The sequence below is a fragment of the Aythya marila genome (assembly GCF_965140915.1).
Source record: "Aythya marila genome assembly, chromosome: 8".
Taxonomy (NCBI): domain Eukaryota; kingdom Metazoa; phylum Chordata; class Aves; order Anseriformes; family Anatidae; genus Aythya; species Aythya marila.
Genome location: NC_139049.1, coordinates 22,252,644 through 22,268,357, shown reverse-complemented (window position 1 = coordinate 22,268,357; position 15,714 = coordinate 22,252,644). Strand labels below are relative to the sequence as shown.

At 59.2% G+C, this 15,714-nt stretch overlaps 2 protein-coding genes across 6 annotated transcripts in view; one reads left to right on the top strand and one right to left on the bottom strand.

Annotated features, from left to right (window-relative positions):
- Positions 1-8,323, top strand: part of ERI3 (ERI1 exoribonuclease family member 3) — a 110,171-nt gene extending 101,848 nt beyond the window's left edge. For all 5 annotated transcript variants that reach the window (XM_082766347.1, XM_082766346.1, XM_082766345.1 and 2 more), the window contains exon 8: positions 6,696-8,323. In XM_082766347.1, the coding sequence (XP_082622473.1) occupies positions 6,696-6,778 (83 nt within the window). In that variant the 3' untranslated portion in view covers positions 6,779-8,323. The remainder of the gene's footprint in view (positions 1-6,695) is intronic.
- Positions 8,324-10,504: 2,181 nt separating this feature from the next.
- Positions 10,505-15,714, bottom strand: part of DMAP1 (DNA methyltransferase 1 associated protein 1) — a 30,352-nt gene continuing 25,142 nt past the window's right edge. The window contains exon 10 of the mRNA XM_082766283.1: positions 10,505-14,229. Within this exon, the coding sequence (XP_082622409.1) occupies positions 13,883-14,229 (347 nt within the window). The 3' untranslated portion in view covers positions 10,505-13,882. The remainder of the gene's footprint in view (positions 14,230-15,714) is intronic.

Genomic DNA, 15,714 nt, shown 5'->3' with positions numbered 1-15,714 from the left:
ACACATCCAGCTGGGGCTGTCCTGGGGCTGCTGGCCCCGGGGCACGGCTGCGGGGTGGGCAGCGGAGCAGCGACGGGCGAGAGCGCATCCTGCGGCGGGGATGGCGATGGCATGGGGGGGACACGGGGCTGGAAACGCGGCCACCGAGCCCGGGGACGAGCCCAGGGCCCTGTCCCCAGCTCGGGCTGGATGTGGCCACCCCGTCGGGCTGTCTGTCACTCGGCGGGATTATGAGTAGTGAGCGTAATGCATCGGCGTATGAATAGGGTTGTCTGGCTGATGGTGATGTATCGTTTTTCATTACTGCCTCTCAAGCCCTCCCTGCTCCACGTGTGGAAATTCTATTTATTCCCTAATTTGTAAAAATTCCCTCCTTATCTGATACCAATCAGGGAGGGGTAATTGGCTCTCCAGGGCTAGCGGCTGGGGTCCTGATGAAGAGATATGTGTGTCTGCTCCGGCTGTCCAGGCACCCTGCCCTGCTGCACCAGCGACACAGGCCACAATTAATAATGATTTGCAAATGGCAGACAAGCAATAACGCAGAAAGATGTCCAGCCAGCCTCCTGCCCGCCCCTTAATTTCCTTCTGTAATATAAATGGCACGGGAACGAAAATCCAGCGCTATAAATTCTGGAATTAGTTATTCACCGTAATAAATGGGGCCCTTTTTGGTGCGCCGTCCACCCCCCCACCCCCGTCTTCCTCCTCCGACCGCCCCCCACTTCCCCCCTCGCCCGCCGCCTCCTTCGTTTGAGCCCGAATATGCAAATGCCGTAATTTAACGGGATGGTGAAGTTGATTTTCATGTTAACTTAATTACTTTGATTTATGACGGGCTGCGGCGCAGACACGGCCCCGCCACCGCGCGGCTCCCCCCGGCCCCTGGGCGCTCCCCCCGGCCCGCTCCTTCCCTCCTCTCCTCCCTCCCGGTCCCTTCCCTCGCCCCATCCCTCGCTCCCTGCCCCAATTCGGGGCTTTTTGAGCTGCCTGGCAGTGGACATAAGTCCTGGCGACAATGGCGTGATGAGGAGGACAGATTCCCCGTCCTGCCTTGTTTAATCGTGCCTGGATAATGGATGTATAATTGACTCATTTGAATGCTTTTGCCTACAGGAGTGCAGAGCATTAAATGTTTGATTGCCTTAATTTCCAAACAGATCATTATCCCCTTCTTACCCGCTCTTAATAAACACTTTATGAGGATTTTTTTTTTGTGAAGGAAAAAAAATCTCCACTCCTCGTACTTCTCTGAAGTGATAAACTCTAATTAAGTCTAATATTTAAAAATATGGTAATGGTGACTTGTTTGAATAAGTGGCCTGCATTTCCATAATTTCATTATTACGTAAAACACGCTAATTATTTGAAGTGTGCTTATTACTAAAAGAGAAATCTCCTCCTAATAAAGATGAAATTGGCTTTTTCCCTGTGCTGCTGAGCGTGCTGCTCCCCTTCCCTCCCGGCCGGGGCACCGGCGCCGCTCGCTTTGTCTGCCCGGGGACGCTCACGGGGCCACCTCGGTGTCCCGGGGGGCTCTGGCAGGGGTTTGGGGTCCCAAGCACAGCAGCTTTGGAGCCTGAGCCCTGTGTGCAGGGGCTGGGAAGAGCAGCAACAGGTAGGGGACAGAGCAAGTAGGAGAGCACAACCGGGCTCCAGATCCGCCGCAGAGCGCTTGCCGGCTCTCCGGCGGGGCAGTCAGGGGAGGCACCGGGATGAAGTCAATATAAAACTAATTTTCTTTTCTTCGTGAAGAAATGAGGTGTGTGGCAGTAACGTAATTGCAGATAATGAGGTAAGTTATTCTTAATATTCCCAGCCTCGCTGTCAGCTCCACCTAATGTACCTGCCGGCTGTCCGGGGCGCGCAGAGCCCCCCGCACCGCGCAGGGTTATGAGCCCATTCATTTGGGAGCCTCAGGACGGGCCCCGAGCTCCCCGTGGCTCCCTGACGTGTCCTTGTCACTGCTGCAGCCGGGTGTCCCCGGCCCCATCCCACCCTTGCCCAGCACCAGATCCCCAGAGCCGGGCTGTGACGTTTACCACCGGGGTCACCCCGATGGTGGGGTGGGGACCTGTGGCCCTCTTGTCCCCAAAGCTGCTGTGGCCGTGGGGGTGTCTGGTCCCTTTTGGGTGAAAATCCCATTGCCTGTGCACAGCCACAGCTTCCTGCCACAGCGTGAGTGGGGACAAGTATTGGTGTCCCCCGGGGGTGCCGTGGGAGCACGGGAAGGCCAAAACCCCTCTGGTTTCTCAACGTCACCCCCACAGTGGGACTCTCCTGGGGCTGCTTTTGAGCCGAGACACAGACTGGATGGGTCATGCCGTGGTGGGGATGGGTGGAGGCTGAGCACTGCTCCCTCCCTGCTTCGGCACACGAGGCGAGCAGCCACCAGAGCCGATGGCTCTGTCCCCTCCTGGGACGTGCCCGCGCAGGGAGAGCAGCGCAGCTCAGGGCACGGTGGGGACACATCGACACATCCCATGGCTCCCCTTCGGGATTGCAGGGAACACCGGCAGCAGCGTGGGGCCCGCAGGGCTCCTGCAGGTCACGAGGCTGCTGCCTGGCCCCGTGGCGAGGGGAGGGGAGGTGCAGGGAGGCTGTGGCCGGGCGTCCCCGCTTCCGCTGGCAGGGAGCCATCGTAGGAAGGGAGCGGTGATATTATTCATTAACAGTAATCTGCCATTAGAACATTGACAAATGGCCCCTGGTCGCCTGAGCATCAGTTCTCGTACAGCCCATAAAGCATGGGGACAGTTTAAATATGGACCTGCTCTGCTCGGGCCGGGGGGCGATCCGTCTTCCCAGCCGCAGCACAGGTGCGCCGGGGCTGGCTCCAAATGAGCGCGGTCAGGGGGGGCTCTCTGCTCCCGCAGCCCCTCGGGGCGGCCCTGGGCCCCACCGGGATGGAGAAGCTGGCTCCTTGCTCCTCCTGCTTGGCTCTTGTCCCTGCCAGTCCCCGGGGTGGCCTGGTGGCCACGCCAGGAGAGGCGGGAGCCCCGTCCTTCCCTCCTGCTGCCTGGGGCTGGGGAGGGCACAGGGGCATCGCTGCACCTGCAGCATGAGCCTCGCTCCTTCCCACAGCCCCGTTGCATGGCATGGCCACATCCTGCCAGCCCGTGGGGCTGCGGGATGATGTCCTGCTGCCGAAATCTTCCAGCTCCTCCTGGGCTCATGGCAGTGCTGCTCAGGAGGTGCCGTGCCGGCACAGCAAGCGGCACAGGCTGCTGCCTCCAGCCCTGCCGAGCAGCGCAGCAGGAGCGGTGTCGCTGTGCCAGCACAAGGACAAGGACAGGCAGCGGTGCTGAACGCTGCCAAACTCCAGCCCTAATTAAAAGGCCCCGGCGTGAGCTCGCTCTGCCTGCCTGTCCCCGCGGCACAGAGCTCGGCAAAGACGTGGAGCGGGCTGGGACGTGGGCACGGAGCTGGCGAGGAGCCATTGGGGCAGGCTCGGCCCCAGCCACCCCGTGAGCACGGAGGGAGCTGTGCGGGACACAGGTGATGCTCCGAAGCAACACGACACGGTGAGGGGCAGGGAGGCACCGCGGAGCCGCTGCTCCGTTTGCAGAAGGCAGCGTAACCCCACGCTGACCCCTCTCATACACACCGCGCAACACCCCTAAATCAATTGCATCTTATTATTACAATATCAATATACAATATTCCTACAATAACACCATTGATTTTCTACTCAGAGGCTGCACCTAAGTCTGTTTTAAAGAGGAGGGAGTTAATAGTGCCCTCATTAAAAATCTATAGATTACCCCCCACCCCAAAAAAGAAAAAGCAGTTTATATTCATTAGGGCTATTGAATATAAAGTAATATGTTTGTGTAGGACATTGGAGTAATGTGATAATCCGTCCGCATATCAGGGAGAAATCCACTTAGCAACCCTGTCAGCTTGACAAGAAAAATGTGCCCATAAAGTCGGGAATACATTGAGGGAGCGAGCGCGAGGGAGAGCAGGGGCGCGCGGCCGCGGCAGCGCGGTGTCAGCGGCGCGGGGCCACCGTCACCCTGCTGCCAGCACGGGGACACGGGCGGGCAGCCCGCTGCCCTGCGAGGTGCCCGGGGCCGGGGCAGCACGGCTGTGCTGGGGTGGGGAAGGTCGGGGCTCAGCCCGTGGCACCCCCAGTGCGGTCTCCTGGCGGGACACGGGGCTGGCGGTGCCAGCGGGGGCCGCGGCGGCTGCGGGACCCCCTGCGGCAGCGTCCCCCTGGGAAGCACCAGGCTGCCCGGCGTCCTCGGCCCCCAGCCCCGTGGTCACCTTTGCGATGGATTAAGCACTGAAAGAGCAGAAAAGCAATCCCGTTCGCGCCCTCTTAGGTTGTCAATTGCCATTTTTGTAATAGAAATTCCTTTCACAAGGTAACAACGGCCAGATTTAGAGGATTTCATATTGCTAATAATTCCCCAAACAGCCATCTGACGGTGTTGTTTTAAAAGCCGCTTAGTTTTTTGCTTTGGAGTTTATGAAAATCTCCCACTCTAATATCCCGAGAGCCAGCCTATAATTGTGTTATTAAATCAATCGGAGCGGATTACATTGTAAAATCAATAGATGGCTGTAATTGCATATTAGAAAGTTGTTCTGCTGTTGTTGATTTTTTTTTACATGGATAATTATAATAAGCGTGTTTACCTTAGCGCTGATTTGGAATGAGTCTCACTAAATGACTTACGACGAGCTCGGCGCTCCCGCTGCCAGGGGGCCGTGCCGGCGTTTGGGGTGGCGAGGGCGACACCACAATTCCTCGGCCGTGATGTCCCGCGGGGAGCCAGCTCCCGGGGAAGCTGCGGTGCGAGATGGAGGGGATGGGGTCTGTGGGCAGGAGCTGGGGGTGCAGTGGAGGGGGAGCCGAGAGCGAGCCTTGCCCTGGGACTGTGGGGTCCCGGTAGTGCCCTGAGCAGCTCCCCAACTCCATGAGGAACAGGGACAAGTGGCGATGGGAGCTGGCGCTGGTCGGGACACGCTTCGTGTGCCAGGCCCCTTCAGTGCCCCCCCAGGCATGGATCTGCCCCCGGCCGGGTGCTGGGGCCGGGCAGGGCAGCGCGGTGGCACCGGCCCTGCCACGGGCACCCAGCAGCGGGGTAGTGCTGCCCGTCTGAGCAGGGCCCTCAATCCGGCACGCGGCACTGTCAGCAGGCAGCCTGCTGTCTCCTAGACAGTGAAATATGGCCACAATTAGCCCGGATACAGTTCAATTATGATAAACAGCGTTTGCACCCTTTAAGCCGTGATTAAAAGGCCTCCTCCCGTTGATAGAGAGACCTAATTTCACATTATTATCGCTGTAGCTTGATTATAAAGCACTCCCTGGATTTACAGTTGGGAGATGGATGTGGAGGCTTCTTTATCATTTACACATCAGTAATGATGCAGCCTTCCCTCCACCACAACATCCATCCAGCGGCGGCGGCGAGAGGGGGGCCCGGGCTGCGCCCCCTCCCGGGGCGCCCTCTCCCCGTGTCAGCCGGGCCCCGCTGCCACACACAAGTGGGCAAAGTCACCCTTACGGTAACAGCTTGATAAATGGGCGCGCGGTAATGAAATGGAGACATCAAGGCGTGGGGCGAGGAAGAAAGAGTGGTAATCGGAACGAGTGGAGCTGTCCCGAAACGGAGGGGAGCGGGAAGAAGGATCGCCTCTGTGCCGTGTGCTGTCAAGGGAGAAATTACACATTTACTCTTGCTTTTTCTTAAGGAGACGGCCCTCATAGATCAAAACATGGATTTACAAGCCAATTTTCAACATGAAATATAGACACCAGGAATCAATTTAAGCCCGGCTTCTATTTTAGCAAACGGTGCCTGCGTTTAGTCCCAGGTAAATAACGCCAGGAGCGCCTGCCCCCTCCCCGCCTCGCAGCCCCTCGCTCTGGCCACCTCGGTGCCGTGGGCTGTCCCCCAGCGCCGGGGCCGTCTGTGGCCCTGCAGCCTGGTGGCACGGCGTCCTGGGGCCAGCGGGCACGGGGTGGCACCGAGGGACAGCCCTGGCTGGGACAGGGCCGGCCCCAAAGCACGGTGCCTCGGTGCTGCGGCAGGGAGAGCCGGGTGCCAACAGCCCCTGCCCAAGGAGAGCAAGGGGAAGGGGAACGTGCGTGGCTGGTGGAGGGCAGCTGCGGTGTCACCAGGCAGCCCCAGCCCTGGCTGAGCTGCGGGGACAGCTCCTCCGTGGGCACGGTGTCAGACATCCATAAACTGAGTGGCTGGTGCTGGGCTCGCAGGGAGGAGGCTGCTGGCCCAGAGCTGGGGGGCCAGCATGGATCCGGCCTGTGGGAACGCTGCTGTTCCTATCCATCCCTGTGGCAGCGCCCCACAGCGAGCACTGGGCTGGGGGACACAGGGACACGGCAGCAGGGCATGGCCTGGGCAGTGCTGCCTCCAGTCCTGGCCGTGGGGCCGTCCCCGTGCAGCGGGGCCGTACCGAGAGGTGGTGACGGGGAGCTGGGGGCCCTGCACTCACCCCACGCTGCTGGGGAGCACTGGGGCAGAGGCAGTGCCCCCATGGGGCTGGACGCCCTGAGGAGCAGTGGCTGTAGGGGGTCAAGGTCAATTTGTCCCCTTGGCTGGGCTGGAGGGGACACGGGGCTGGCACCTGGCCTCGGGGCTGACCGAGGTCCCGGCTGTGCCCCAGGGCAGCCCGGGGCCGGAGCGCGGTTCTAACGCAGCGCCTCTGTGCTCTCTCCGCAGACGACTGTAAGAACATCGCCAACATCATGAAGACACTGGCCCATAGAGGCTTCATCTTCAAGCAGACCTCCAAACCCTTTTGATCCCCAGGGCAGGCCAGGCAGGGCTGCATGCGCCCGGCGCCGGCGAGGCGGGGAGGACGGGCTCTAGCATTCAAACGGCAACCGAGGCCAGAGGAACCGACACAAATCTCAATTCAGCTGTTACTCCAGTAGAGGTTGTATATATGGGAAGGCAAATCTGTGTAGACCTGATGTGACTCCCTCTCTGGGCTGCTCCGGACATTATGCCATGCTAGCGGACAGCCGCGTAGGGCGCTTGCACCACATTTTAGACTCGTAGTTTGTTCTTTTCTTTGGCTCCCAATTTCCGTCCCTCCCTCCACGTCCCTCCCCGTCCTCCCTCTCCCGCCCCGTAGCCACAGCGTCCCCCCGGCATGGGCCGTCCCCGCCTTCCCCTCTTCTTTCTTTTCTCTGGTTTTATGTTTTCAGGCCTTGACGGCTGTTGCAGCGACGCCGGCGCGTGCCCGCGCCCGGGCTGCGCTCGTAGAGGCTCAGCAGTGTCGAGACGGCCCCGACCCTCCCCACCCAGCCCCGGCCTCTTCCCCGAGCGCCTTTTTCCCCTCTTTTTGAGTCAACACTAACCCCTCTCTGACTCCTGTATGTGACAAACGCAATCCGTCTCTTTATGTTCAAGGTGAAGTGCCTGTATTCTCCGCTGCAGAGCCCCCGGCAGCCCCACCGCGGGCTGCGGGGCCCCGGAGGGCTCCCTTCAGTGGGGCAGGGGCCCGGCGGGCGGGCGGGCGGGCGGGCGGCAGGAGGGAGGTGACAGCGCCCGCGCGGAGCTCCCCCCACCCCGTCCCATCGCGTCCCATCGCGTCCCATCCCGTCCCCGTCCCGTCTGCTCGTGCCTCTTGCGGGGACGGGTGGGATGCCCGGCCCTGCCCCAGCCCCGCCGACCGATTCCAGCTCCCACCGGGGCCAGGCGCGCCGCAGCACCGCGTCCATTGCCGGCGGTGGACGTGCCAGCGCGCGCTGGCCCCCCCCCCGACCCACAGGTACCTGAGCAGGGGAGCTGCAAATCGGCCCGGGTCCCCGACCCCGCTCCCCTCCCACCCCCCCCCTCCGGCCTCCCCCGGTTCCCGAGCTGAGGCTCAGCCCCCGCGTGCCCACGGTCCCCGCACGCCGCGGGCCGTGCCGTGCCCCTCGCGGGTCCCCGCGGATGCTCAGCAGCAGCTGGCTTGTTGCCTGAGAGCCTTGCCGAGCACATCCCCTCCGGCTGGGTGGGCTCCCGGCCGGCCAGGGCGGTCGGGGGGCAGCCGTGGGGCAGGCTGAGGGCACGCGTCCCCCAGTGTCACCCAGCCCCGGGGCCCTGCTGAATGGAGCCCTCGTCCGGGTGCTGACCTGCAGGGAGGCTGCAGCCCCGGGCCCGTGCGTGCATGGCCTGGAGCGAAGCCGGTGACGGCAGCCAGAAGGGCAATACAGGCACTGAACTTGGCGGTACATGACTGCATGGTGTGTGGTGTTCCAGTTAAACCAACCGATAATGCAAACCCAGCATTTTCATTGTCTAGTTATTCCAATCCTTGCTGTAAATGTGCCACATGAATAAAGTTTGGGGGTAAAGGAGCCCGGGCTGTGCCCCTGCATGTGCGAGTGTGTGCGGGGACGGAGGGGGCTGAGCCGGGCGGGTGCGCGGCAGCACGGTGCCTGGCGAGCGGGGCTGCCCTCCCGGGGGGTGCAGCACCCCAGCACATCCGTGCACCCCAAGTGCCACGTGCAAACACAAGCTTTTGGGCTGTGAAAGGGAGAGCGGGCTGGGTGTGCACAGCCTTGAGCCCACAGCAAGTCCCACCGGTGGCTGTCACCACCCCCTGCCCTGCAGCCTGGCACGCAGCGCAGGGTGAAGCCACGTTCAGGAGGATGCCAGGCAGCTCCTGGCCCTGTCCAGCACCTGGGAGCAGGCACCCAGCAGCGCAGGGACCCCCAGGACCTGCCCAGCACCGCAGTGCTGCAGGGAGCAGGGGCACAGCCACAGGGCTGGCACGAAGCGGGCAGCTCCCGGAAAGCAGGGGCAGCCTCAGCCCCCTTGCTCCAAGCAAAGGTCACAGGGGTTTTAATGGCTCCCTCCGTGCAGCCCCCGATCAGCTTTATTGACCTATTTTCGATGGAGTCGTCTAATTAGTTTTCTATGAAAACTAAGAACTTGGCCTTTGCCCTTTACTCCTGCAGGCGAGAATGTGACTCAGAGGACGTTGTCACGGCGGATCGATCGCCGGCTACGCTTGAAAGGCAGCGCAGAGGGGACGAGGGGGTGGGCAGGCCGGGTGGGTGCCCAGCTCTGCACGACACGGGCACACAACCAGGGCCAACAGTGCCTGCAGTGCACGAACCCAGGCTGCCATCACTGCCCTCAGCGATGCCACAGCCCCTCCAGGACCCTACAGAACAAAAACCCGACCCGCCCGGGGTGGAGCCAGGATGTTCCTCATCACCTCCTCCTGCTCTGCTCAGCCTGGCAGGGCTGACGACCACTCTGGAGCCTGTCCCACATCTGGCCACAGGGTGTTGGGCTGCAGGGCCAGCGGTGCCCGAGCTGCTCTGAGCCACGCTGCCACCCACCTGGCTGGAGGCAGAGCCAGTCCCGGTGTGACGGAGCTAACCCGGCACTGCCAAGGGGCTGGGCTGGCACCTTGGAGGGGATGGCACCTCCCCAGCATGGGTACGGCTTTGGGACAAGTATCTTTGGGGTGGGGGTCTGGGTGTGACCAGAACGGGGCTGAGCTCCGCAACCCAGCCCTGACGGAGCACACTTGCACCCCACAAGCCCTATGGAGAGGGGCAGAGCAGCTCACACTGTGTCCAGCTGTGCCGGGGCTGCTTGGAGCAGGAACGGGCAGAGCCTGGAAACAACCCTGCTGCCCAGGAGCTGCAGTGAAAATTGCCCAGGTGCACAGCAGGAGCTGGAGAACCACAGCTTCTCAAAAAAAATCACCTCTCCACCAACATGACCGAGCAGGACTCTGGTGAGCCTCACCTTTCATGAGGTAACTTTTAGGACTGAATGTGGGCACACATGTGGGGTAAGATGGGGCCACTCACACTGCATAGGATCACGACCCTTGCATACCCCTGCACTGTGCTGTCTGTGCCCGGCGCTGCACAGACACCACGGCCACGGCTGCCTCCATCACTGTGGGGTCAGCACCCACAGCTCCAGGCACACCGGGCACCCTGTGCAGGGCACACGCAGCACCAGGGCCCCAGCGGCGTGCGATCAGATCCCCTTTGCCCTTCACCACTGCAGGTGGTGGGGAAGGAAGGGCTGTGCAGACACGGTGCCTGCAGCCCCACCAGCAAACCCCATCTCCAGCAGGGCTCCCCAAAACACTCCCGGCCTGCCCACCCCTCCTGCAGGTCCCTCGTGCACTGCTCCGTGTGCTGGGCGCAGCGTGGTGGGAGGCCCTGCTGCCCACCCCAGCGGGAAGGCGGCCCCGGTCCCCGCTGCGCGCCCGGCAGACGGCAAACAGAGCATGGAATTTGCACGGCTACAAGTTAAATACAACACACAGACGGATTTCGTCAGAGGGCCTGGCACGGCTGCCTTCGCGGGATCCGATTAACGGGGAAATAAAAGGGCCAGAGAACCCACGCAGCAGCGCGAACAGATGCCCTATAAAAATCAAATACGTGGTAATCAAGGGGACCGAAAGGTACATTTAAAAAAACAAAAACCCACCCTGGAAACAAAGGAACGGGGCTTTGTGGCTTTCCTGGGAGGGCTGCGGAATTAATGGGGAAGAGCACATGTGTTTGATAATCTTTATATGGCAAAAGACCCATCTTTCAAATATGTCACAAATTCATATTAATCACCTTCCTATTGCCTTCTGTGGCGTAGCTATTCCAGTTGCCTTGGGCAAAATTGGGAACTGTCTGGTTAAAAAAAATGTTTTACATTATAATTTACAAGAGCCTACAAGTCTAGTTTCTTTTAATGGAAAGAACGATTAAAAAAAAAAAAAAAGCGTGGAATATATATACACCCTGGTATATATACACTATATATATATATTAAAATATATATATATATAAAAGACAGATATTGTAACTCCATCTGGAAAGAGAGAATGTTTGATCTTAACAATGTAACTTCTAGCTTTCAAACAGGCTCAGAAAACAAGAAGTCAGCAGGAGTTCAGATAAAGGAAGCTTAAAAGTCAAATAATTCTGACTCTGAACCCGAGACTTCTTAGACTCAAGGTCTTTTCCTTTACCCATTAATGGGCTGACTTGTGAGCTCAGGAACAAAGTGCTGCAATGTGAGGATTTCTGAGAGTCACTCATTACAGATCACTGAGTGGAGTCTGAGTTGCGGAAATCAAAGGATCCAATCTGGAGTAACTGGCTGAACTTCTGCTTGGAACTAATTTGTTCCGAGTTCGGCTCACCTTTCACCTCCCGAAGGCCCCGAGCACGGTCCCTACCGGGGTCAGCGGCAGACGGCGCCGGGGGGATCCCAGCTCAGCTTTAATGGTCAGCGACGGCACCGCAGCCCCTGGGAGACGATGGATGGCAGCCCCAGGAGGAGGGACGCAGGGGATGCAGGAGGGCAGCGCAGTGCTGGGCTTTCTGCTGCCCACAGCGGCTGCAGCTCGCAGGCACCGCTCCTGCCCGGGCTCACGGTGCTCACCCTGCTGCACGGAGCGCAGCGCACGCAGGAGGGGCTTCCAGGGGGGGCAGCAAGGCCCAGGGGCTGGCATCACCGAGGGGCAGCGCTGCTGGGGACCCCCGGGGATGTCAGCTCCTGCCTGTGCCCAGGGGAAGGGCTGAGCTGGAGGAAGCCCTGGGGACAGCCCCATGCTGGGAGCACAGGCAGCTGTTGGCACAGCTGTTAGCTGCGTGCGTTCATCCCAGCATGCTGAATCCTGGAAAGGAATCCAGGCTTGCAGAGAAGAACACGGGAGTCAGGGCTCAGTCCCATTCCTGGCTTTGCCACTCACTCTCTCCCAACATCTGGAGCAGGATACCTCTCTCCAGGGAAACAAATCTGGCTTCAGGGGAGCAGCTGGCTCGGAGGCTCAACTAATCCGTGCTCAAACCAACATGTGGAGTGCCACGGACGGGCAGCGATACACAGCACAAAGGGCCTCATTCTCTAACTCAGAGGAATTGGAAGCAGGGGGATTAAATGAGTCCCCTGGCAGCTCAGGGGCAAAGCACAGGCTTGAACTCCAAGTTCAAGGCTGGCGTGGCTGGGCTAAGCCACGGAAGCAGCCTTGGCGAGGTGCAGGGCAGGCTGCAGCCCAAAAACACCCACAGCAAGGGCTCCAGGAGGCAGAGCAGCCTGGCACGCTGCTGAGCGGGCAGGCTGTGCCCCAGCACACCCACCCAACAGCACCACAGGGTGAGGGCACTGCCATGCACCCCACCAGGACTGCCCCAGCCACCCCCGGCCTTCCAGGTGCTGATTCTAACCATGACACCCAGCGAGAGGCACCGGGGCAGGGCAGGGAACACCAGCAGTGCACGGCCTCCAAGCAGCTCAGCCCATCCTTGGGAAAAGGTGGTTGTGGGCCACGAGCTGCCAGTCCCTCACGCTGCCTGAGCACCCAGAGCTGCAGGAAGGTACAAGGCAAGTGCTGTGCTAGGCCCTGCCCAACTCTCCAAGCATGCCCAAGCCAGGCAGAACATGGCACAGCAGCCCCGTTCCCCTTCTCTCCAAGATACCCCTCCAGCTGGGATGTAATTTTTTCCCCCCTCAAAAGGTAACATAAAATGGTCACAGTGTGAATGTGCTTGACCTTTTGTCTTGGACTAATCTAATTGTGTCGTCTTTGTGTAATCAGCCGGTAAAGGTCAGTGCTGTATTTAACATGGAGGCCCTTTAGGTACTGAATTTGCCTTGCAGTGAATTAACTTGATTATATTTCTTTCAAATATGTCAGAGACCAGGTCAGTTTAACCCCCTCTGCGCTGCCCGGGCCCACCTCTTTGTTTCCAGCTCCAGGAGGTGGCGCTGAGGAGGGACGTGGTCAGGAACACGCTGGGGGCTCCCTCCTCCTGCAGCCACGGCCACCACCACCACCGCTCTCCCTTTCCCTTGAGCCTGCTCCTTGGGAAGAGGAGGCGAGTTGTGAACCAGCCCAGGAGGTTTCCAAACCGGGACATACCCTGGACCGCACGGAGGGGTGAGATTTCGGGTGGAATGCAGTGGAAAAAAAAAGATTCAGAAGACTCCTTTGCAAACATGAACCTGTCTCGGCAGAACGCTTCCTTATGACTCCATATTGTGACAATTGAAGAGGACATTACTCAAGTCCAGATTAATGTGTCACCTCTGCCGTTGACAGATAAGGTGTTCTCAGTATCCTGCAATAATACATCATACATTTGAGAAAGTAAAGGGCTGTGACGCTACCGGGGCAGGTTGGCTGAGGCGTCGGGGATGCCACTGCGTGGGGAGGGGCAGCTTGTAGCAGGCAGTTCAGCTCAGCCGTGCCAGGGGACCACAGGGAGGGGAAAGCAACCTTGGCTGACCCCAGGCGGACCCTCGGCCCTGAGGCAGTGCTGAGGGGCTGGCAGCCCACCCTCGGGGAGGTGGGGAGGAGAGAGCTGGTGATGGATTTACAGCATGCACAGGACACTGGCGCAGGGCTCGTGGTTGAAGCTTCAGTGGCTTCCAGAACCCCTGGGTCTGGCTTTCCTTCCTCGGCACTGGAGGTGGGGCAGAGAAACACCCCGTTGCTCTTCAGATACCTCTCTCCTTCCCCAGCCTCCTGCCCCAGGTAGGGCTACCCCTCAGCTCCAGGGACTTGGGCAAGTCATGGCTCATCATATCAAGGCTGCTTTTCCCACTTGCTTCCCTCTGCTGAGCAGCCCTTATGGGGCTGTGTCTAGAAGGAAAATGCCTCAGGCCTGCAGCTGTACCGGCTTCACTGTGGCTGCCCCGGTGCAAGCTCTCGTCACCCAAAGCCTCGCTGCTTTGGTCCACGGTGGCACCCGCATCAAGCCATCTGCCTGCATGCAGGATGTAGAAAGACCTGCTGACCCCACCTATAGCACCAAGAACACTGTCCAGCACAGGAGACGAGCCCAGAGAGCACTGGGACTTGGGGAAACGGGCGTGCTGTGCTCCCTTGGACGCGCACGCCTGGAGGGAGAGCAGGGCAGCATCCCCAGCGCTCGTCAGGGCATCTGCGTCGGAGACCTGAGTGCTCCCTGTTCTGCCCCCCCGACCTTCCTCCTCACCGAGTTGGGGGTCAGTGGTGCTCCTACTACATCAATGATCTGGTCCTTGGCATCTCCCTTGCCCTCCTCCATGCCGAGCCCTGCCTGGCCATCTGGGTGGGCACCTTCGGCGCTGAGGGGGCCAATACTGCCAGCTTTGGCCAGCGCCTCATAGCGGTGCCGTAACATCTGCAGCTCGTATTCACAGTTGGCAAAGGCTTGCTTCAGCTCGTACAGCAGCACCAGGTCACTCCGCAGCTCGTTGAACATCTGCACGATCTCCTCCGTGGGCATCGGGTTGAGATCTAGGGAGAAAAAGGAGTCCTGTTAAATACCCAGAGCAGCAATCCCGTGTCAGAAGATCCCCAGAAAGGTCCTGGCTGCCCAGTTCACTCCCACAAAGATGTGCCAGGAGCCTCACTCCCATCATGGGGTTCTTTAGCAACTGGCATCCAGAACAGCTGAACACCTGGAATTTCCAGGCTGTCCTTTGGCTCTGGCCAAGGACTAAGGGTGAACCTGCTAAGTCCAGGACTCACCAAGCGAAGGGTGAAGAAAGACTGAGATCAGATCAGCCCAGAAGGCAGAACCTTGCTCCCTAGGGGCTCATATAATGGGAGCAAGCCCTTAGACACTGTTGCCGAAGACAGAAGAGCTCCTGGTGTCCCCTGTGCACGCACCAACAAGGAGCAGATGGGCTGAGCTCTCTCACCACTGCTCCTTCCAGAGCAGGACTGAGGCACCCAAACGTCTGGTGGCAGGGGCTGGCAGACCACCCTGCACCTCGTGTTCTGCTGCAATCACACACACACAGCCAGGAAGAGCTGCATGTTCTGGAAAAGGATGAAGCTCTGTGTATGTGTCCTGCTGCAGCAGGGCCCTGGCCTCATGACCCCAAACCACTAGCGATGTGTTCACCCACACAAAGCCCAGGTGGTTTTTCTGCACTCTGCGGCACAACAGGGCTGGAGCTCCAGGAAACCCTTGAGATGTGTGCATTTTATAAAGCTGGAGTGGGGAGTCAGAAACCCCTCCTCACCCTCATGGGAAGTGGGCTTTAAGAGGCACTCAGATCCTTCCAAAGGCTTCCCTAGCAAGCTCAGCTGGCACTCTTTCAGCTTCAATCCTGCCATTCCACTAAACACTTTTACACTCCAATTAATCTCCTTCCATCTCTCTCTCCTTTATTGTCAGTCAAAAGATCTACCTATTTTTCCCTGGGCTACGGACTGCTTTTAACGGGAAAAAAAATGACAGTAACTCCCTTAGTTTTAAAGCAGAGAGGGGAAATCACCCGGGTTGAGCTGCTTTTACCAGCTACAGGAGGCTTTCGAAACTGCACACAGTCTCTGAGGCAACGTATCAAGCCACAGACCAGTTGGCCCAAAAAACTAACAAGAGCTAACAGAAAGAAGTCAGGGCTGGGAGCGGGTTCAGTCAGCTCTTATAAATCACCGTAAGGCTTTTTTTTTTTTTTTTTTTTTTTTTAATTCCTGCAGACACAATGCAGGGGAAAAAGGACCTCAGGTGTCTAATCAAGGGGCACTGCATGCTGGGACCTGTAGTACCTGCGAACCACACTTGCTGCATGGAGGGCAGCAGCTGACCATGGGCTGCACCGCTTCCCCTCTGACTACGAGTGGGTATTGTACGTGGCAAGCAAACCCTTCTTGCTGCTGCTAAGACACTAGAGTTCAAGAGTGAGGGATGTGTGTTTACTTGCCTTTCAGCAGAGGTGCTCCAGATTTTCACACAGCATGCAGCCTATAAAGGGGGGATGAACAGTCCCA